This window comes from Elgaria multicarinata, chromosome 12, assembly GCF_023053635.1.
Source record: "Elgaria multicarinata webbii isolate HBS135686 ecotype San Diego chromosome 12, rElgMul1.1.pri, whole genome shotgun sequence".
Taxonomy (NCBI): domain Eukaryota; kingdom Metazoa; phylum Chordata; class Lepidosauria; order Squamata; family Anguidae; genus Elgaria; species Elgaria multicarinata.
The window spans coordinates 25,751,366-25,773,485 of record NC_086182.1 but is presented as its reverse complement, the minus strand read 5'-3'; the positions used below and the strand labels follow the sequence as shown (position 1 = coordinate 25,773,485).

Sequence of the window (22,120 nt, the reverse complement as noted above, 5' to 3'; positions counted from 1 at the left end):
CCTGATGTAGTGGGACAAAAAAGAACAGTTTCTGCCCTGTGGCAGTGTAAGTTTGCTGCAGTTTGGGCAACAACTCGGCAGAATCTTAGTTGCCCATTTGTATGCTTTCTCCTTAATATTTATTATTGTATGTTCACTTACCCTGGTACATCACAAAATAAGCCCCCTGGGTAAATATGTCTGTAATCTGAACCATTTGGGGGCTACTAAATACATTGTACTTCGTTAATTACAATCACCAACTTGGATGTTGGATGACTGCTGTATTTCTGGAGTAGCTTAACTAAACTGAGTTATTATGAAACCAGCTCAAAAGCATTGCTATATTTATTGAAGGAGATCTCTCTCTTACTCTCTGATCCTATTTACATCATATAGATGTCTGTTTCGCTTGAATTAATTGGATTTTTTTCCAAGTAATAAGTGTATGACTGTGGTTGCCAGGCAAATCTTGCGACAGCTGAGGAGGCCTTAGTTTGAACAGTTCTGATCAACTTTTATTCCTATTTAAATTATCTCTTCAAAATGAAAGGATAATACTTATTCATCTCATATACTATTAATCGCATCATGGAGGGAAGGGAGAACCTAAAAGGCTTCCAGCGCCTGGAACAAATATATTGCATTATAAAATTGCATTCCAGGAACAAGTTTTAGGAGGGGTAATAAAGATTTTAGTACATATTTTCCAGCAAGAGTAAAGAAAAATGTGGCTCCTGTTTCCTCTAATATTTCAGTTGAAATGATTCCTCCCAATTTGGTTTTAAAAAATAAACAGATTTTTTTTTAGCAGCACTCAAATGAACTGTTTGAAAGAAGCAGCTTCTCCTTTATCTGGCCCCACACCTCAACCTTGTCCCATCTGATTTACCGCGCGGAATGGCACACTTGCCCAGCACCATCTGGAGAATATCTCTTAGGATACCCTGGAGAAGAGGCTGATGCTAGGGAAAGTGGAAGGCAAAAGGAAGAGGGGCCGAAGAAGGGCAAGATGGATGGAGGATATTCTGGAGGTGACAGACTTGACCTTGGGGGAGCTAGGGGCAGCGACAGCCGACAGAAAGCTCTGGCGTGGGCTGGTCCATGAAGTCACGAAGAGTCGGAAGTGACTGAACAAATAAACAACAAACATAGGAGATGTTCCCAGCATAGGCGTCCTGGGCACACCCTAATGTCTCAAACAATAGGTGCCGAATTGAGGGGGCCATTGAATAGGGATCCAGGCACAGCAGGAATGGCCCTCTGGCTGCTCTGATGCCATGCCGAAGAAACGCCTTCAAAAGAGCATAATTGCTGGGGCTTGGAAGAACGTCTCATTCCCCACTACCACCTGCCTCGGCTTCCCCACAGTCAGGCAAACTGAATCCAGAGTAGGGCATCAGTGTCTACAATGTTTAATAAATAAATAAATAAATAAAAATAATGTCCGTTATGACTGATTATTCAATAAATGTTCATCTTTAAAATAAATAAATCCCTGGGTGCGCACCCTAATGAAATGTGCTGCACACGCCTATGGTTCCCACAGGCTTATTCCGTCAGGCAATGTTTTGAAATGGCTTTTGTTGTTCTCCTATAAAAGTGGTCTGCTGTGTTTGTGTGTGTTTTCCTGAGTGCAAAGGGCCATTCGTTTTATGAAAGCCCACAGAACTTCGCAACCATTTCTCATCCGGCTTCTAGCGTGGGTGGGTGGGTGGGGGAGAAATGAATGGAGATTTTGAGGCAGCAGCAATACAAACGTCTCAAGGTATGCAGAAGGGAAGATGGGCAGAGATTTATCCTTCAATGCTTCAAGTTAAAGAGTCTCTCCAGCAGCAACGGTATTAGGAACAGAGTTCAAAGCAGCTCTTTCCTTTAACAAAATACACTTCGGCTTCTCACCCCATCCTTTCTCTCCCAATACAAGCTGGTAATGAACACATTCAAAGCCATTACACCCTTCAAAACATTGCCGAGCCTTTTTATTGGTTTGCCAGGGAAAATAAATCATCCCTCTTGTGCAGAGGGAACACAGTCAAAGAGGTGAAGGTTCAAACTCAGTGTTACCTTTATATGCTCCTCTGATTTGATTAGGTCTGAGATTTGCGAAGGTCCCAAGACTGCTTCCTTCATACTCTCCAGAACTGAGTACCAGGGCAGTGCAGATAGCATGTAAACAGTTCACAGGTGCAAATAAAAAAACATTCCCCTCTCCCCCGCTTCCCCAAAATAATAATTTAACTGCTTCTGCACAGCTTCACAGTTTTACTGTCCCATCTGTCCCGCACACTGTGGGAAATAATAGTTTGTACTTGCTTCTTCGTTGCAGGCAATTTGCTTTTTATTTTATTTATTCTTCCTTTCCAAAGCAGGTATATTCTCTTCTTCCATGGCTACTTAAAAATAAAGCCGAAAGAAATGTAGTTAGCTACTGAGGCAGACTTTTTTTTTAAGTATAAGGATCAGAAACACACATGGGACATATTCTGCCAGCAGTTATATGTTTAGCAAATCTTTTCCTTCACTGCTAAAAATCTGCCCACAAATGATAAAATAAGGCTCCTTTGCAGAGAGGGTGGGAGAGAGTCTAGAGGAAGCTTAGTTTCCGTTTTCCCTTTTCCCTTTCCTTTTTTCAAGGGCTCCAGAAGATGGTGGCATCCTAAAACACCTTGCAAGTGTCTTCTTCAGGTACCATTCAGACCTGAAATTCTGCAAAGCATCAGCATGAGATGTAGAACTTCAACACAGACAAATGAAGTTTTTGAAAGATGCTCTTGGTGCCTCCAGATGTTTAGGATGATGGTCTAACGAGTCAGTTGGATTTCCTCATTTCTCTGCCGCAAAAGGCGGTTTCATGGCTTTTCAATGTGCACGTCGCCACTTCCATCACCGTTGGCAGTGGTCGTAATGATATATTGCGTGGTTGGCTGCTGATTTGCTGTCTGTGATTCCAAGGAGTCAGAATGTGCTGGCGGCTGAGACAAATCCACTTCAACACCACTGGAAAGCGATAGGTTTGGTTTCTCATCCAGTTCAGTTTGACCTTCAGCTATTACATAATGTGTCTACAGGGGAAAAAGAAACCCACATGAGCTATCCTGTTTTTTCATAGATGTTCCAAGAGGTGCAGCTCAAGGCAGATCGCCGTCTGAAGCAGGGATCCGCCCCTGCTGTTGCCTCCCTCTCAATCTGCCTACCCGCCCTTCTTGGCTCACATATGTGCATGCGTCTCAACAGCCGCCCTCTCACCTGCCAGCTGGCTTACTGTTCTCTGTGCATGCCCACCTCCCCAGGACAGTGAAGTGGTTCTGCCTTCAGGACCTGCGCATCAGGCAAAGTATTGCGAGAGATCCCAGAACTTCCTGGACCACTTGCAATACTTTGCACCTCGCAATACTTTGCCCATGCTGGCTGGGGAATGCTGTGAGCTGCAGGACTTGTTTCTGTCTGAACATGCATAGGATTGTTCCACCTTTCTGCTTACCTGGGTGAGTGCTTTCACTTGCCCTGTGTTCACTGTAGTGACAGGAGTACCTACGGCTGTCTCTGCAATCACATACTGACCCTGTGGTATGTTTATCATCTGAAACTCAGAAGCTAGAGGACAAGATTTAGAAGAAGAAACAGAGTTATTCATACCATTCGCCCAAAGTACGACCTAAAGGTTAATTGCAGTCTGTTGAAGTTTATATTATAGTTCACCCAGATATGTTGGGAGTACACCTCCCATCATCCCCAGCCAGCTTAGTAAATAGCCATTGTGGATGGAGATGGTGGGGCAAGTACCAGGTTGTGGGGAGGCTGTCGTCTGTGGGTTGTTGTTTTTTTAAAAAAAATGGAACAAAATGGTTCAGTTTTATCAGAAGAGGTGTTGTATCTGTAGGGGGCAAGCATCATTTCAAGATGATTCTATTAGCATTATTTTACTATACCTAACAAAGATACTTTAGTTTTATTCTTTTTTAAAAAGTAATGATTTTTCTATTACGTTTTACTACGTTGTTGTATTTTATAGTTGTTTTGTTAACTGCCCAGACAGCTTTGGCTATTGGGAAATATAGAAATGTAAAACATGAAATAAAATAAAGATACCCAATGGGATCTTGATAAACTACCTGTGAGATTATTTTCAGGGTTAAACATAGGGATCCCCCAAACTTAGACTCCCATAACAAATTCCTAGGGCCAGATTTTAAAGGTGAATTTTCACAATCAATATATTAAATCGTGGTAGCTGTGGCCTAAAAGTACAGCAAGTTTTATGTGGAGGCCCTTCCCCCATTTTTATAAACATCGTCTTGTAATGCTTATAAAATCTAACTAGGTGTTGTTTTATACCCACAGCATAATTTCACAGAACAAACACTTCCTTGAAAAACAGCCGATCCTTCGTTTATTGTCTGTGTTACTAAGACCTTTTCTGTTCTGCAGGAATGGCTTGCATTCATTTCACACAAACCAGCAGGGGGAAGCCAGAAGATATCAACCATCTCAAAGGACAATTAGGCTGCAATCCAATACACACCTACTGGGTGTGGAGGTTGGTCCAAACACCACCTTTGGTAACGTCTACAGACCTGCTATTATCTCCATTTCCTTTCCTGCCCACTGAACTTAATGGGCCTTACTTCTTAGTAGACATGTATAGGATTGCACTGATAGGGATGCAGGTTTGCTCTGGTGGAGTGGAAGGCCTTTTTTCTTCTAAGACTCAGTCTGTGTACAGGTAAAATAAACAGAACTCCACACTGATCTCTGCAGAAGTATTCTCTCAACACAGTAAATCAGAGTTGTTCTGTTCATTCCAGGTAAGATACAAGATTGAAAGCCAATGAAAATCAGATCTTCAGCCATCTGACAACTTAATCATCCACAATAAATAATCCTGTCTAATAACAAGATAAAAAATGAACTGGGACTTCACATGCACACAGGAAGTTCCAGGTAAGCAGGAGACACCTCATTCTTTTAAAAGGCCCATTCCCAATGCATGAAAGTCAACAGAATGGAACACCCCCTGCTTCTACAGGCCTCGATGTGAGCCCTGTATATCTCCAATCCCTGGTGAGTGCGCCTTGATCAGGACTTAATCAGTTGTCTGAAAGGAAGTTATATGAAACCTGGTTGTCTGCTCATTTTGAATGAGCACATGTGATACGTACGATAGCCGCGGATAGTGTTCCACGTGGGGAGATATGTTTGCTGGACTGAAGAGCCTTGCTGTGATTGGCTTTGTGATGAGGCGGTTGTCTGCATCTGGGAAGGGCTGAGTTCCTGCTGAGATGGTTGGGAGGAAGGACTTAAAGGCTGACTCCCTACCTAAGAAAACACAAGGGAGAGGCAGTTACAGCATATATCTTCTAGGAACGTAAGAAAGCTCCCCCACCCCACCCCAGAACAGAGACATCTGGTCTATTTCCAGGCGTAGATCGTCCAAAGAGGTCTCTGTCCCATAACCAAACCTGAAGTTAGATTGAAATGGATCTAATCCATCTCATCCAGGAACTCCTGGAGCTGAGAAGCCACCACATGCGCCAACACCTTGCCCAAGAATGGAACACTGGAGACCAGAATGAAATTACCCAATGCAGTGGGGTTCAGGGAAGGATTCTTTTTTCCTTTTTTTAGCACCACCTCCTTTAGGTGAGACAGAATCTCACCTTGCTGTAAAGAGCTGTTCCCCACTGCCCTTATGCACTCTGCAAGTCCCCTGCTGGCTGCTTTTATAAGCCAGGAAGGGCAAGAGTCCAGCCCGCAAGTAGTGGCCTCACCTCACTATGGATCCTGCCCACATCCTCACACTATACAAATTGAAAAGGAGCCAAAGTTACATCCACCAGACCTGTATCGACTACGGCATCCAAGTCAGCACAGATACGGTCGATTTTGTCCGCAAAGTGTCGTGCAGATTGGTTGTGCAAACAGGCTATAAAGCAAAAAGCAGCCGTAAAGTACTTAGGGTGCAATCCTAGGCACGTTTACACAGACAAAAAGCCCTACAACTCCCAGCACTCCTCAGCCAGCCACGCTGGGGAACGTTGGGAGTTGTAGGACCTTTTTTTCCGTCTAAACGTGCCTAGGATTGCACCCTTATGGGTTCCTCTCTCATCTCACACTATTGCCCCGCTCGTGCTCTTCGCTCCTCTGATGCCATGTTTCTCACTTGCCCAAGGGTCTCTACTTCCCTTGCTCGGCTTCGTCCATTTTCTTCGGCTGCCCCTTATGCCTGGAACGCTCTTCTAGAACTTTTGAGAACTACAAGTTCAATCGCAGCTTTTAAAGCTCAGCTAAAAACTTTTCTTTTTCCTAAAGCTTTTAAAACTTGATTTTGCTCTGACTTTTATACTGCCTGTTTGGTGCATTCTCTTCCCCTCCTTATTGTTTTATTATGATTTTATTAGGATGTAAGCCTATGCAGCAGGGTCTTGCTATTTATTGTTTTACTCTGTACAGCACCATGTACATTGATGGTGCTATATAAATAAATAATACTAATACTAATAATTTTTCTCAATTCTTCACACAACGATTTTGAGAACAAGTGACCACAAGTAACTTAATGTCACAATAATGCAGAGACTGGATCCCATCTCAAAAGAATTAAAAGTGAACTTCCTTTGTGTGCAACACTCTGAGCTATTACACTGGAAGCCTTTAGCCCATTATCCGCTGCCTCAGCACAGCGATAGATATAGATATAGATATGTTTAGTGAATGCATGTGCTACCTGTGAGGATGGCTGGGATGCAGAGGTTGGTTCTGTGACCTGGATATGCTGCACTTGGATGGCATGCTGGGCATATGTCTGAGGGTCATGCAACTGTCCGACGTCCACGGTGGAATGCTGGGATTGGTGAGGTGAGGTAGCCTGGGAGAAAACAAAAAAGAAACCAACCATGAAACACAACTCTATGCTGTGAATCTGATGCGGCATTTAGTCCAGCAATACCAGAGGTCCTTGAGTATTTGGAACAGTATGTGTCTTTCCTAAGTAGTCCTGCCCTCTTATGCCGGGTAGCCCATTAGAACAAAATAAAAGTCTGCCAGGAAAGACCCAGGGTCCATCTAGTCCACCATTGTTTCCCAAAGTAGTCAGCCAGATGGGAAAGGACCATAACTCAACGGTAGAGCACATGTTTGCATGTTTCAAAGGATCTTAGACAGCAGGGTTGGTCCCTTGCCTGAGTCCTTGGAGACACACTGCCAGTTGGAACAGATCATACTGTGCAAGGTCTGACATGCTATAACACAGGATCACATGCTTATAGGAATCTCACAAACAGCCCAGGACATGGTGGTGCCTGAGGCAGAATATCCAAATGCTGATAAACATCTCATCATCAACGGGATAATTGACCATTTGCTGACCTTTAATTGAATCCTAAAATCTGCCACTTAAGGCAGGCTACCTCATCCTAGACCTGTTTTCATGTGAGTTCTCATTCACATGTTTTGGGAGCAGTGACCATACTACTCCAATAATGTAACTATCAGATCTAGGACCATGGATAGTGCCTCTATTTCACCCTTCCCCAACCTGATGCCCTCCAGATGGGTTGGACTGCAACTCCCATGATTCCTACCCAGTATGTTGGCTGGGGATCATGGGAGTTGCTGTCCAACACATCTGAAGGTCGCCAGGTTGGGGAAGGCTGCTCTTGGGACTAGCAGGTTATGAATATCATGTAATAATGAGTCATATTTGAAATTTTAGGGCAAGGCTGATGATTAGTAAACACATTATTTAAAAAATCAAAGAACCCTCCACTTAAGCCAAGCAAGAAATTCAGCAGCAGCAGCAGCAGCAAGTGTCTCAATTTATTCATGTATTTGAGAACTTCTCCTGTTCTAACATCGTAATTAGGTGTTCAATCTTATACTAGGGGCACAGAAAACATTTCTAAAATTTTACTTGCTAAGCAGTGCCTAATTTATTTTAGCAATTTAATGAGAAATAATCACAAAAGAAATGTAAGACTGCTAGAACATGGTCTCAATCAATGCTCATACTGATTAAACAGTCGCATTGTTATGAAAAACAACTAAAATTATAGGCTTGCAGAGATAGTTCACTCTGCATTCTCAAATTCAGTCATATTAGGAGAAGCAGATGCATCTATCTCTTTAATGTAATCTATCTTTTTAAATTATAAATGTAATGTAATAACAAAAAACTTAGAAAGAATATTTTACATCCATATTTAATGTATTGTATCTTGATGTCTTTCATAGCATAATTAAAAGGCTCATAACAGGTTACAATACATCCTTGCTTCAGATATTTTTATCCTCTCATTAACCCTGTTAGGCAATTTCTTCTCCTGACCCACCCCTGAGAATTATGGTTTGTTTACTTTGGGCCCATATGCTAATTCCATCGCTCCAAAGGAGAGACTAGATCATATTTCTTAAACTGCACTATATCAAATGCACTATAATCCAATCGATCTGATACATATCCCGACCATTTCTCCAAGCAGCTCATGATAGCCTGCATGGCATTTCCCCTGCATTATAACAACAAGCCTGTTAAGCTCAGAGATAGTCCCAGATTCAAGTTCACCCAGTGAGCTCCATGGCTGAGCAAAGATTTGAACCCAGACCTCCCTGACCTAAGTCCAACGCTGCATCTACTAGATTGCAGCAGCGAGTGACCTCTGAAGCTTCTCCTGCCCATTCATGGGCCTTTGTTCTCTGTTCGGAATCATAAGGCTGTACCCCCTTGTTGCATTAATCAAGTGATAACAGCAGGCATTCATTTAATAACATGAACCTGTGAAAACTTGCTATAGTTGGTTACTGTTAGGGATCATGGGAGCCCAAGCTGGGAGATGGATTGGCTATCATCTGTCATATGATGGACATCACTTAATCTGAATGTCTGGACTCACTTGGAGGCCCGTTATGCTATAAACAGGTATTTCATCTTCCTGTAAGTGCCGTTATTATTATTTTTTAAAAAAAATCTAGAGTGTAAAGGAGAACTATTTTAAAATTTTGTGGAGGTGGTACCTAACCCCGATTAGATTGAATAAGATAAATGATCAGCATTCAGCAAATTGCTGGAGAGGTTGTGGGGAAAAAGGAACGTATCTACATATGTGGTGGCAATGCAAATATGTACAAAGATTATGGAAGATGGTGTTTTCAGAAATTGAAGAAATAGTGGGAATGAAAATAGAACAAATACCAAAGATTGCATTGCTGTCACTATTTGAAGATATAAAGTGTGGAAAAGAAACTAAAGAGCTGATATCGAGTTTGCTGGTTGCAGCACGATTGATGGTAGCTAGGAACTGGAAGATTCAAGGGGAATGTTCTATTGAAGAATGGTACAAAGAAGTATGGGATATAGCCATTAATGATAAACTGACATGTAATATTAAGTGGAGAAAAGGCGTAACTAAAATAAATGAGTTTGAAGGAATCTGGAAACAGTTCCTAATATTTGTGTTTACTAAGGGAAGTGGGAAACCGCCAGCAGAAGAAACGATCAGATTTTGGACTCAGGAATAGATCCCGAGGTGGGGGGTGCACTTTTATGTTAAGAATGATTATGTTGTAGTATGATAATGTATAGGTAATACTTATTCAACATATATGTACTCAACATTTATTCAATATGTATGTAGCAGTTGTTTGATGTTTTTCTTTTTTATTATTATTACTATTGTAATGTATGTTTATATAGTGTAGAAAACAAATAAAAATTATTAAAAAAAAATCTAGAGTGTGTGAGTCAATGGTGCAGCTGAGGCTCCTGTAATAGCAGGAAACACCAAAGCGAAGCCAAATGGAACTCACCTGAGCCACTTGCACAACCTGCAACTGTATGTGTTGAGGCTGCTGCAAGCCAGTGCTGGATTGCGGCACAGGGATGTACTGGATTCGCTGGAGCTCGCCCTGTGGAGTCCTGTAGTCAGTTGACAACGTCTGCGAGAGTTCTGTCATTGCTTGAGTCAGTAAATCTGTTGTCTGAGGAAGGGGAAGATAGGCAGAGGCATATGGTTACGTATTTAAAATCGCACACCCGTGCTTGAAACGTGTCTTTATTTCATTGCATTTGAGTCTGAAACTGAAACTAACCAGCAGACCCAAATCATTGAAATACAGAGCTGAAAGGTACCAAATGCTGTTCACCCCCTTCCCTCTGCATTAAAGGTGAGAACATCTGCCCACCACCCTCTCCATCTACCCACCAGGCTCTCCAGATGGCAGTGTGCCACAAGCAGAGGAGGTTCACTGCAGAAAGGGGCCTACCGAACAAAGAGTTCCGACCGACTCAACAGATCCACACCATGTGCTATGGGGCAAGGTTTTTCAAACGTCCTACCCACAAAAAACTACTTTTCACATTCATCTGTCCGCTGAGAAGGTCTTTGTGCATCAGCCGAGTCTTGGTAATTCATGCTTTGAAGAAACCCACATTGGATTACCCAATGCCTCCCCCCTCCATTGAAACAACTGTGTTGCCAGTTGCTCTTGCTCTGCATCTTTTCACATCATTGCTTCCACTTGCTTGCTTGACAGGCGGAGAGCCAGTGAGCAAGCAGGCAGTGGCACTGAGCAGGGGGTTGGACTCAACGGCCGTATAGGCCTCTTCCAACTCAAGGATTCTACGGTTCTATGCTCTACTGCTCTTCCTTCTCACCATCCCCATTGCTTGAGTGAGAGCAAGGGGACAAGCAGGCTGCAATGGTGAAGGGGAGGAGCAACTCTTGTCACCCTGCTGGGGTGTGGGCCCTCAGCAGGGATATGATCACAACTACTCTCGATGCTGGCCATGAGATGACTGTATCATGCAAGACTTCAAGCTGCTTCTAGATTTCTCAGAAACTGGCTCAGAATGCAGACACAAGGGCACTGACCGAGGCAGGTCACATCAGGGAACAGAGGATGCCAGTCCTGAAGGCAACCTCAGTGGCTCCCCATTGGTCTCTGGGCCCAATTCAAAGTGTTGGTTCTGACTGCTGAAGCCCCAAACAGCCTAAGGCCATGAGATCTTAAGGACCTTCTCTTAAATGAGCTTTGTGTTTGAGTTATTATTTTAATTTGTACTTTTGGGGGTTTTAAATGGTTTTGCGAGCCACCTTGAAGAATCATTGCACCAGTATTTTACTAAATATATTTCAGAAAATCCTGGGGTACACTCTGCACCAGTGCACTCTTAGATTATGCTAGCCTCTTTGCCAGTGTGAGTGAACTGAAAGGACATGTAGGAACATCTCAAATAGGGTTGCCACTTTTATGCATAACTGCTCTGCTTGTGTGCCTTTTAACAACAGCCTGCACAATTTAGGAAGTGACGTTATCCCCAGAGATAAAGCGATGAGAAAAAGATTTGGTGGCTTAATTTCCATGTGTCAAGCTAAAAGATGCTGTTGAAGGCACAGGAAAAGAGCTATTAGAGTAGATGTAACAGGCCTGGTTCAGCCATAATGAGAAACCTCTCTCCTCCTTCTCCAACTTCGTGCATGAGAGGAGGAGTTGGAAAGCTTCCACTTTTGCTTCTGAAGTAACCACAGTTCCCCATTGGGCCTGTTCAGACAACAAGCTAAGGCACAGTTAGACCGCTAACCCTTTTGCAGCAAATGGTTAATGAGCATGTTTAAACTGTGGTTATGTAGCCACCAAGGCTAGGAATGTTCACACAACATGCCAAGTCAGGATTCACACAACACACCAAGCCATAATGTTTAGCTCAAAACGCTTAAGCAATGTGGCTTAGCGTGCCGCCCGAACAGGGTCAGTATGTCTAAACTCAGGGAACTGTGGTTTGTTCTGACTGTGATTAGTTAAAACAAACCAGGATATCAAACATTAGTTTGATGTTGTTGTTGTTGTTGTTATTATTATTATTATTTATTTATTTATTTATTTATTTATATAGCACCATCAATGTACATGGTGCTGTACAGATTACACAGTAAATAGCAAGACCCTGCCGCATAGGCTTACAATCTAATAAAGTTGTAGTAAACAATAAGGAGGGAAAGAGAATGCAAACAGGCACAGGGAAGTGTAAACAGGCACCGGGTAGGGTGAAGCTGACAGTATAGGGTCAGAACAAACTCAATATTTAAAAGCTATAGGGAACAGAAAAGTTTTTAGCTGAGTTTTAAAAGCTGTGATTGAACTTGTAGTTCTCAAGTGTTCTGGAAGAGCGTTCCAGGCATAAGGGGCAGCAGAAGAAAAAAGATGAAGCCGAGTAAGGGAAGTAGTAAGGGAAGGGAGTAAGGGATGTCTTAATTCGTCTTAACTAACCACAGTTAGAAGAAACTACGGTTTGTCATTACGTCTGAACTGGGCTATAAACTTCTGGCCTTTTCCAGTGGTTCTTTAGATCACCTGAGTATACACCCTTGAATTCTTACCATGACTGTCTCCCCAGAAGTGCTATCAGCAGTTAAAACTGCAGGGGTGGCACTAATTACAGCTGTTGTCAATGGCACATGTATCGTGTTTGTTGGGATCTGAATAAACTCGGGGTGCTTCTTGCGAATATGCTGCACCATCTTGGTCTGCAGAGAGGTGCAAAGAAGGCAGTTATGGAATGGCTAGAATAGCAGCTTTCATCACAGAGATATTAATCATTCATACTAACGTAAGCACTTTATTTTGCACAAACGCTGTGCACCAAGCTCCCCACTGTACAATGTTCTGGTTAGCAGCATGAAGCCACAGCCAAACAGTATATTATTGCACAGCTTGCTTCGGTACTACTTTTTTGCTTTTCAACTTTTAATAGCAGACTGAATCCTGCTGAAGATCTGAAAATTGCTTTTGCAAGGTTTGAGCCCTAGCATATCTCTAAAGCCGCTTCCAACCCTATGGCGCTTATCGATTTTAAATATATCAAAAGTCTGTGCCAATTCTGAATATGAACGGTATGTAGAAAAATTCTCTCAACTTGGTTGTTCCACAGCTATGAACCTCCTCCCTTCCCCTGCCCCATACACGAACATACAAAGCTACATGATGTTGTCAGACCACTGATCCATTTAGCCCTGCACTGCCTGCTTTACTGGAAGCAGTTCTCCAAGGTCTTTCTTAACTCTGCTACTACTTTGGATCATGGGAAGCTGTCCTATACAGAGTGAAACCACTGGTACATCTAGCTCAGTGCGAACTACTCCCAATTGTCAGCACCACACCAAGGATTCAATCAGGTTTGTTTCCCAGCCCTCAGTGGAGATGCCAGGGACTGAATGAGCAACGTTTTGCAGGCAGATCGTTCGATTTGCCAGTGAAGCATAGTCTGGTCCTGCAGGCTCAGACATTCACAGGAGATGCACCTCCTGAAACACAACGATATATTTATAAGATCAAGGAACAGAAATGCCACAAGAATTATTCCCACAGTACCTTACTGCTATACTGCTTGGAGCAGTGAGGACAGCACACTGGAGGGGTTGCTATTGTTCCAGTCAGCTGGGTGTGTGTACTGAGCATAGGGTCAGGCTCTCCTGGGCCTGCTGGGCGCAGCTTTCGGATACTCGGAGGAAGCTCAGCACCTGGGTGATTTTTCAGAATGTGGGCTTTGCGTTTGCTGGCACTCTTGTAAACCTGTGGGAGGAAGACCTGGACCATGAATAAATAACTACTGACCACTGCACTGAAAACCTTCCATCCATACGCAGGCCTTTTTAATACCGTATTTCTTTGATTCTAAGACGCACCTTTTTTTCCCCATATAAACATCTCTAAAAACGGGGTGCGTCTTAGAATCGCATGTGCATTTATTATTTCTTAGAATTAAAGCTTTTTTTTCTGTTGGTGGTACTGAAATTAGTGTGAGTCTTACAATCGATGGCGTCTTAGAATCAAAGAAATACAGTAATAGCAATCCTTCGTTTGCTCGGCATTTGAGTGGCATTTCAGCAATGGATGAACACACACAGGTTTTGAAACTTAAATGTGTTAGGGAGCTAATAAAGAAACTATCACTTACCTAAGTTTTTGGTCTTATATCATTACACAAGATCTCACACTTATTTTCCACATTAATGAATATGGCGTAGCTACCACGCTGGTTCTGCATTCATGCCATCCATTAGCATGTACCGAAAACCCATCATTTTACCATTCTTTCACCATCTAGGTTTTGAATACTATAGTTAAATGATATAGCTGATAATCTTGAGCATCCAAGCCATGCAGTGTTCTATAACCCCATGTGGTGTTTGCTGAAATATAATACTATGGAGCAGTATTGAAGAAAACAGGACTTCTACAAAAAAAAAAGGCAATAAATGGTATATGGATCAAGCTCACAAACCAAATTTGCAGTGTATATTTAGGAAATATTATGCTAGGTAAATAAGGTGCCCAGTTTTCTCAATCTCCCTGGTTGCGGACACCTGCCTATAGGATGGCAGTTTTACTGGTTAATCTGGATTTACTTTGGCAACACAGGCATGGGCCTAATTGTATATCATTCAAGTTCTACAGTTTCCAAGTGGAAAAATAAAGGAGACAATGGGCCAGTTTGTATGATCAAATGAACTACCACGGCTTGTTTTGATCCCTGTCACATCCCCCTAATTAACCTTCCTGGGCACGGTTTGTCAGGTCATCCAAACCAGGCAGCATGGCTTGTTTAAGGTGAAAACCCACTCATATAACCCAAGGCCTGTTTTATGATTATTTGAGGGTTGCTTCTCCCTCAAACAAACCATACTGTCCAGGTGGGTAATTAGGGAAATGGCAACCAGCATCTGCCAGGGATTAAACAAGCTATGATGGCTTATTTAAAGTAAGCCATGTTGTCTTTTGATTGTGCAAACGGGGTCAACAGCTTGTAGTTTGTTGTGCAAGGCAGTTCCATATCATCCAACAGTGCAACACATAAGACCTCCCAATTTGTAAAGCACTCCGAAACATCTCAGGAAAGTGCTATTTGGATTCCTAGAAGTAGAGTATATGTTTTCAGGGCAGACCCAGAGTTCTCTTTTTCAAGAGCTTCTCATTTAATTTATTAGTCTGGCAGTGCCATTTTTTGATCCTCTCACCAGGTAAAAAATCAAACTTGAAAGGGGCAAGGGGAACCTTACAAGAGTTGCTACATTCATACAAGGAGACAAAATTTGATTCCATGCACTCACTGAAGAACGGGTAGATTCATTTCATACCTTATCACAGTACTGACAGAAATAATCTCTGTTAGGCTTGATGATGGGCAGGGTTAACTCTGGCACCTCTTCTATTTTCATGTCTGGATGTCTCTTTGATAAATGATTCACCTAAAATGAAAAAGCAGACCAAACTTAAAAAAAAAAAGTACTAAGCAAAAAGCTACAGAACTGCCTCATATTGCAGCAAGGAGGTTAAACTCCCGTGTTTAGAGCCAGTGAGATACCGAAAGCCAGGGAGCCCCAGTTTTTGCATGAAGCTTTCAGGATGACTTGTGGCCAATCACATCTAGGTCTAACCAACCTCACAGGATTGTTGTGTAGAACTTTGCACACCATCCTTAGGTTTTTTGAAGGGAGGGTAGGATAATAATGTCATAAATAAATGAAAAGTTGGCCCAGTAATAGACTTATTCACAAATCCTAGATCCATCTGTTGTTTCTGCACCCTTCCAGTCCTTGCTCTGAATTTGCACGCCTTTATTAACGAATAATGCAAGCTAACCCAGAAGGCATTTTGCACAGTAAAATCGGTTCCTAATTGGCAGAGGTGGATTAGCTGAGAACTCAAAGCGAGCCGGAGTATCTGCAAACTAACCAGCATGCCTCGTCTCCGGAAACCCATCATGCAGAGCCGACACTTGAACATGAAGCTCTCATAATCAGTAGAGGCAATCCGAGGCTTGAATGTTTTGGAGCGACTAATTCGGTCTGCTTTCTTTGCTTCTCTTTCTGGATTGTGCATTCTTTGCATGTGCTCCCGGAGTTTGTCTTTCCTCTGAGAAGAGAGGGGAAATCAAAATAAACCAAATGGGCAAAAGACTGACGCTTCTACTTAGGAACACTAGACAAATCAATGTCCAGAGTAAAAAAAAAAATTAAACTCAGATGAAGTACAGAAAGTGTAAATTTGGCATCAATGTAGATGGTGGCTTGTAGAGTTTCATAAGCAAAGATGGCACACCCCAGTCCCAAGGAACGTACAATTTAGTGTTACAGCAAATGCTCACACTTCAGTTCCCTGCTAGCAGATCTAATCTCAAACTAGAAGAACTAATCCCAGACTGTAAAAAGCCATTCACCTGGTCACTGAATCACCTATGGCTTCCAGGGAAGGCAGTTTTACAAAACTTGGCTCTTTTTTTCCCACGGATTAGGCTGGAAAGGAATAGCCTATGCTTTGGCTATTGGGCGGTATAAACATGCAATAAATAAATAAAAACCTGTGTGAGTAAATGGGTTCGAAAGAATTTGTGTGGGCTAGTAATTTCTGTGGACTTGTTTGCAAAAATGATCTAATCTTATAGCAGAAATTATGACAGAATAACAGAAATACGCTTTTGAATTGTGACTCACTAGTTTGTGATATATAGATATCTGTGACTCAGTAGTTTGTAACATATGTCAAATGTAGCTTTCCATGATGAACCAGTTGCTTACAAACTGCTGAAGTAAAGCACATCCCACAAGCTTGCGTATGTGCATGCTGCAAAATGCGCACAGTGTGAATTGGCATGTGCCAAATTTGGCATGACTTATGTGCCAGCAGATGGCTTCTGTTTCTGAGAAGTCAGTCCTGGCCATGGGGGAGAAAGGTGTTGCTCTGTTACGGCTTCTTCTAGCACAGGCCCAGCCTGATGGCTGCATTACCTTGAACTGCTTGCCGCACGTAGAGCACAGGAAGTCCTTGCGGTCTGAATGCCGCAGCATGTGGAGCCTCAATTTGTCAGGGCGGCAGAAAGCCTTATCGCATTCCGTACACTGGTAAATCTTTTCTGAATGGAAGCTGCGCACGTGTTTCTTCACCTGGGAGAGATGATCAATGGGGAAAAAATCGAAAGGTTATGGAGCAAATGGAGCAAAGGTAATTCCAGTTACTAACACTAGTGGGAGACTCTGCCGCTGAGATTGCTGAAAGGCCTCTCTCTTTTTGGACAGAACCCATCTCCAGGCAATACTGTGAAAGAAAACCTTGAACTGTGCAAGAAAACACAATAAAGACGAAACAATCGCTTAGCAATGCTTTGGAACCTGATTATAAAACTGGGCCTGTTTTATTCTTTATTTCTGTACAGTTGTTTTTCCTAGTGAAAACAAATCATTTGCAACTGCTCACTTCTCCTCCTTCGTGATCACTTGAGGGAAAATTGTGAGCGTAGCTTGATCTGAACTGCGTATACCAGGGACGAATTGATTCATTATGAGCGCTTGCAAGAATTAAGAATCTGCATACTTCAGTATTCTCCCTTCTCCCTTTTTGCCAGACAGTGGTCCAAGCACCGGCATTATGCTCTGGGGTATTGTAGTCCAAGCCCTGAGCTGGTGGTGTACAGAGACCAGCTTTGTCTCAGACGGTGTACATTCTGCCTCCTCCCCTTTCCACAGGTTACTCAGATGCAAGGTAACAATGCTCATCTGTGCCCCTCAGGAGTGAATGCTCTGCACAAAGAACCGCATCACAGGCTGAGACTTCTAACTAGTTTTGAGCCATGTTTGGGAGTAGAAGTTCCCCCACCTCATACACACATACCTCTTCATCCTATCAGGCAGCTACAGAGAGACCCAGGAAAGAATCCTGCTTTTGTTTCATCAGGAACACAGCAAGATCTCTGATAAAATATCAAGTGAAACCTGAAAATCTGAGCGCTGAAGATAAAACAGGTCCCTCCAAAAATCCTATTTTTTAAGCACTAATAATACAATGAGGGCATTTTGTAACTGTTTATCTTTTCAATGCAAGCACTTAGGAAGTTGGGAAATAATAGCCACTTCACCGATAAGCTATACTCAGTTATGCATAGCATTTCGCATAAAATGGGACCGTTAGAATTCAGAGATGGAAATAAATAGCCCTGCTCAGAACAGATCATTACTGAGGGCACTTCTGTTCACGTGGTTTACTTCGTAGGGCAAGTCCTCATATTAGGATTTCTGTGGGAAGTGCTGATGTTTCCACAGCAAGCATGTAACACATGGGGTATGTCACACACGAGTGGACACATGTCTGGAAACCTGATTTGACCACATTTCCTAAGGCAGCACTACATACTACACATGTTTGCAAAATGTGTGTGTATGCCTACGTTGAAAGATTTTATGAATTTAGTATTTATTTATTTATTGCATTTACATCCCGCCTCTTTTCCTCCAAGGAACCCAAGGCAGCGTACATAATCCTCCTCTTCTCCATTTTAGGTCGGCTGAGAGTCTGGACTGGCCCAACGTCACGCAGTGAGTTTCATGGCTAAGTGGGGACTAGAACCCAGATCTCCTGACTCCCAGTCCAATGCTCTAGCCACTACACAACACTGGCTAACTACCTCACCCTTCCTCCAAGGAGCTCAGGGCACATTGAGTTTTTTGCTAATATTCAAATGCATTTGATTAATTAATCAGTCAACTGATTTAAAGACACAATCAATCGGTTAAAAGGTTTTAACTGGCAGACAACTCTTGTTTCATTAATAAATCAAATTGTCAAACCCTTGGGAGTGATGGCAAAACCAACTCTCAAACTATGCTTCATAAATGACAGTATACACAATGTGTCCAACACTGAAATGATCTCATTCTAAAGAAAACATCTCAGCTTGCAGTTTGTTAACCCTGGGCTTCCTGCAAATTCTCAGCATGTGGAAACAAACAGCGCAGCGAAGCTACTAAGAGAGCAAAGAGGTCAGTGCTTTTCATCCACTTATTACTCACCTGGATAAAATCTGGAAAGCGCTTTTTACAGGTAGGGCAAGTGAAACAACCATCGTTAACATGGATTGCCACATGATCTTTCAGCAGATCTAAGCGGTCAAAGGACTCGGGGCAGAAAATGCAGGAATAGGTCTTCTGGTCCAAGTGAAACTTCATGTGACTCTCCAGGGCACTGCTATTAATAAAGCCTTTGTTGCAGATGTCACAGGTCAAAGGACAATTTCCTTCCCGCCCGTGGAACCGTAAGTGCTGATCTAACTTGTCCTTATCACGAAACGCTTTCCCACAATGCAGGCATTTGAAGGGACGGAATGACTTCCGGATGAATAAGTGCTGAAGAGCTGCGTTCTGAAAAGATACAGCCGAGAAAGGAAATATTCATTAGCCAAGTTAAATTTCCACAAATGTATATGAGTGACCTGCGGTATGCACATGGAGAGAGAGAAAGAGAAGTTAACAGATTTGCCTAAGGACAAAATGTTGAGTCAGTGGCAGAGCTAGGAAGAGACTTCAGTAATTTTGATTCCTCATCTTATCTATCAAGATATATTTCGACAGACTCTCACCTTGATCCAGCAGCTTGCTGCAGATGCAGTAGCTCTATGCAATTGTGACACTTTCTTGTGCTCAAGGGCTGCCCCATTCATTTAACTAGCTGGAGCAGGTCTGCATGTAAATGTTTTAGCATTCATAGAATCATAGAATAGCAGAGTTGGAAGGGACCTACAAGGCCATCGAGTCCAACCCCCTGCTCAATGCAGGAGTCCACCCTAAAGCATTCCTGACAGATGGTTGTCCAGCTGCCTCTTGAAGGCCTCTACCTCCCTAGGTAACTGGTTGATAGATCTGAACCCTTCAATGCTCTTGTGTGTGTGCGCACACACACACATGAGGGCATATGGGATGTCACCCTGAGGGATTTCAGATGGGGATTCAGCTTGTGCACCAGCCAACCACCTCAGGCCAAAAGATAAAACTGCAGCGAGACCAGCTCACTGGGTGACTTTGAGCCAGTCACAGACTCTCATCCCAACCTATTTTAGTATTTTGGCAGCATTTCAAAAACAGTAGCAAAACTGCTCCAGGAATGAGGGAGAGAGGTGTATTGTTGATGTCACATGTGCTAACCAATAGGTACCCACTAGAACTGTAACACAATTAGCATTTATTTAGCTTTAAAAGAGAAGGGATTGACTTCCCTGGATTTAACTTGACTGCAGCAGAACCTTTTCACTGTCCCAGAGCTCATCCATTTACATGTGTTCAGAAGGCAGCAATGATGCTTCCAAACCACCTCTGCCAATCTTCAAATGTAACATGTACCTTGACACCTAGCGTTCATTTTCTCTCCTTATAAATGGTGCTAAAACATTCAGCAAATGCTTTCTATGTCCTTCTATGTTAAACAGTTGCAGTGGAATCATCACTTAATCTGTACTTTGGCTGCAGTAGGAAAAGTTCACAGCTGGCTTTGTAGTCTTGCTTCCAAATGTCCTATGTGCTTCAGTAATTAAAGAGGAATGTTGATGTTGGCGGGTAGCTGGCGTGTACATGAAATCTCCAATTGCAAGGCACCAGCCCAGCAGAAGATTGAAAAGGCAGCAGGACGCTGTACACCCCTACAGAGTAGGAGAAAATGCTGCAGGAAATTTGCACTCTCAAGCTGCAATTTCTCTTCTATTATTAACCACTGTCTGTTTTCCACTCTACTTCTCAGACATTAAATATTAATTCTGATCCATACTAAAAAAAAATAAAAAAATCCCAGGGCTAGATAGAGAATCCAATTGTATTTAACCATGCTAATCATTAGTATTCACTCCATACACAGCTTCCTTTCACTTTCCCAAGTTAGCATTGCAAGCAGCTATGATAAAGGAAGGCTTTAGCCCATGGGTGGAGGAACCTCCTTCACCCCAGATGCTGAATTCAATTCTGGAGAAGTTATCAGGGCCGAATTCCAGTGGTGGGCGGGACTGAAGGCAAAAGGAGGTGGGGCCAAAATACAAGACCAGCCTATTGGAGCTTCAAGCTCTCACTGCCAGTAACTAAGCCTTAGGGGAGGCATTTCAACCTTTTACAACAGGGGAGAAACTGCACAAAACCTGAGATTCCACCGAATGATTGGAGGTTGAGAGAAAGGAGTGCACTCATCTGGGGAACCCTAGAGGAGCAAATATGGAGCATAGGAGGGGAATGGATTTAGCTCCTGGGCCTGAGATTCCTCACCCCTGTTTTAGACCAAACAAAACTCTGTTTGAAATGGGGAAGTGCCTCTTGGGTACTCAGAGCTTAAAAGGCACCTGCCTGGGTCTTTCCTTCAGGTGACAGAACCATTCTCTTACGGAAGATGCAGAGCAGCACATTCCTCTTAATAATAATAAACATTCTGTTGAAATCACTTTAGGCTTTAAGTAGGAAAACCACCGCAATGTTCCCAACATATGCCCCGTAAATATACACATGGGTTCAATCCGGTGGGACTGATGTTGGAGCCCTCTGTCCATCCCAAGCCCTCCCAGGCTCTTGCTGGCAGAGTGGGAGAAGCTTCTTTGGAATCTCTGTCCTCTAAAACAGTATTTTTCGTTAGATGAGCCTTTCAGCCTGCTTAGTTTGCTCGCTCTGCTGGGGGCAGAGATTAAGGCCGAATGGCCTTTGCATCCAGTAGATCTATGGGTGCCCTCCTCCCCACCCACTGGCCACCCCTAACACACCAGTTTTCTTCCTTTCCTGAGACTGGAATCCTGGGAAGAGCTGGGAGGAGCTTGGGGGAGATCCATAGTCAGATCTCCTCCTCTGAAGTCGAAGCCTGTCTCTGGCCTTGGAGGAGGAAACAGACTATCAGTGTTACTAGTCCTAATGGCTATACACCACTTCCAGTATCAGAGGCAGTATGCCTCCATACAGCAGTTGCTGCGGAAAATGGGTGGGAGGAGGATGTTGTACTCATGTCTTCCTTGTGGGTTTCCTGAGGGCAGCTGGTTGGCCACTGTGTGAACACGATGCTGGACCAGATGGACCTTGGTGTGATCCAGCATGGCTCTTCTTACGTTCTCACAAGATCTGCCACATCCCATGCCCACCCCCAGATGGTGCCTAGAGGCCTGCTCTCTAAGGTGTCCTGGATCTTGGCCACTTAGAAGAAACCACTATGGCTTTTTAGCTAATAAGGCAGTATATAAATGTTAATAATAAATTATATAGCCTAATCGTACATATAGTAGAAACCTAGGAACTCAGAGACTTGAGCTCAAGTCCTAACTCTGCTATGTAGAGGACAGCTGTTGCACAGCATGAAATAGCTG

At 43.0% G+C, this 22,120-nt stretch overlaps 1 protein-coding gene across 2 annotated transcripts in view; it reads right to left on the bottom strand.

Annotated features, from left to right (window-relative positions):
- Positions 1-1,931: 1,931 nt before the first annotated feature.
- PRDM10 (PR/SET domain 10) overlaps positions 1,932-22,120 on the bottom strand; it is a 77,365-nt gene continuing 57,176 nt past the window's right edge. For both annotated transcript variants that reach the window (XM_063138959.1, XM_063138957.1), the window contains 11 exons: positions 18,816-19,163; positions 16,761-16,916; positions 15,709-15,888; positions 15,111-15,221; positions 13,345-13,545; positions 12,354-12,500; positions 9,784-9,954; positions 6,707-6,847; positions 5,142-5,298; positions 3,464-3,576; positions 1,932-3,044 (listed from right to left, as the gene is read on the bottom strand). In XM_063138959.1, coding sequence (XP_062995029.1) covers positions 2,832-3,044; positions 3,464-3,576; positions 5,142-5,298; positions 6,707-6,847; positions 9,784-9,954; positions 12,354-12,500; positions 13,345-13,545; positions 15,111-15,221; positions 15,709-15,888; positions 16,761-16,916; positions 18,816-19,163 — 1,938 coding nt within the window. In that variant the 3' untranslated portion in view covers positions 1,932-2,831. The remainder of the gene's footprint in view (positions 3,045-3,463; positions 3,577-5,141; positions 5,299-6,706; positions 6,848-9,783; positions 9,955-12,353; positions 12,501-13,344; positions 13,546-15,110; positions 15,222-15,708; positions 15,889-16,760; positions 16,917-18,815; positions 19,164-22,120) is intronic.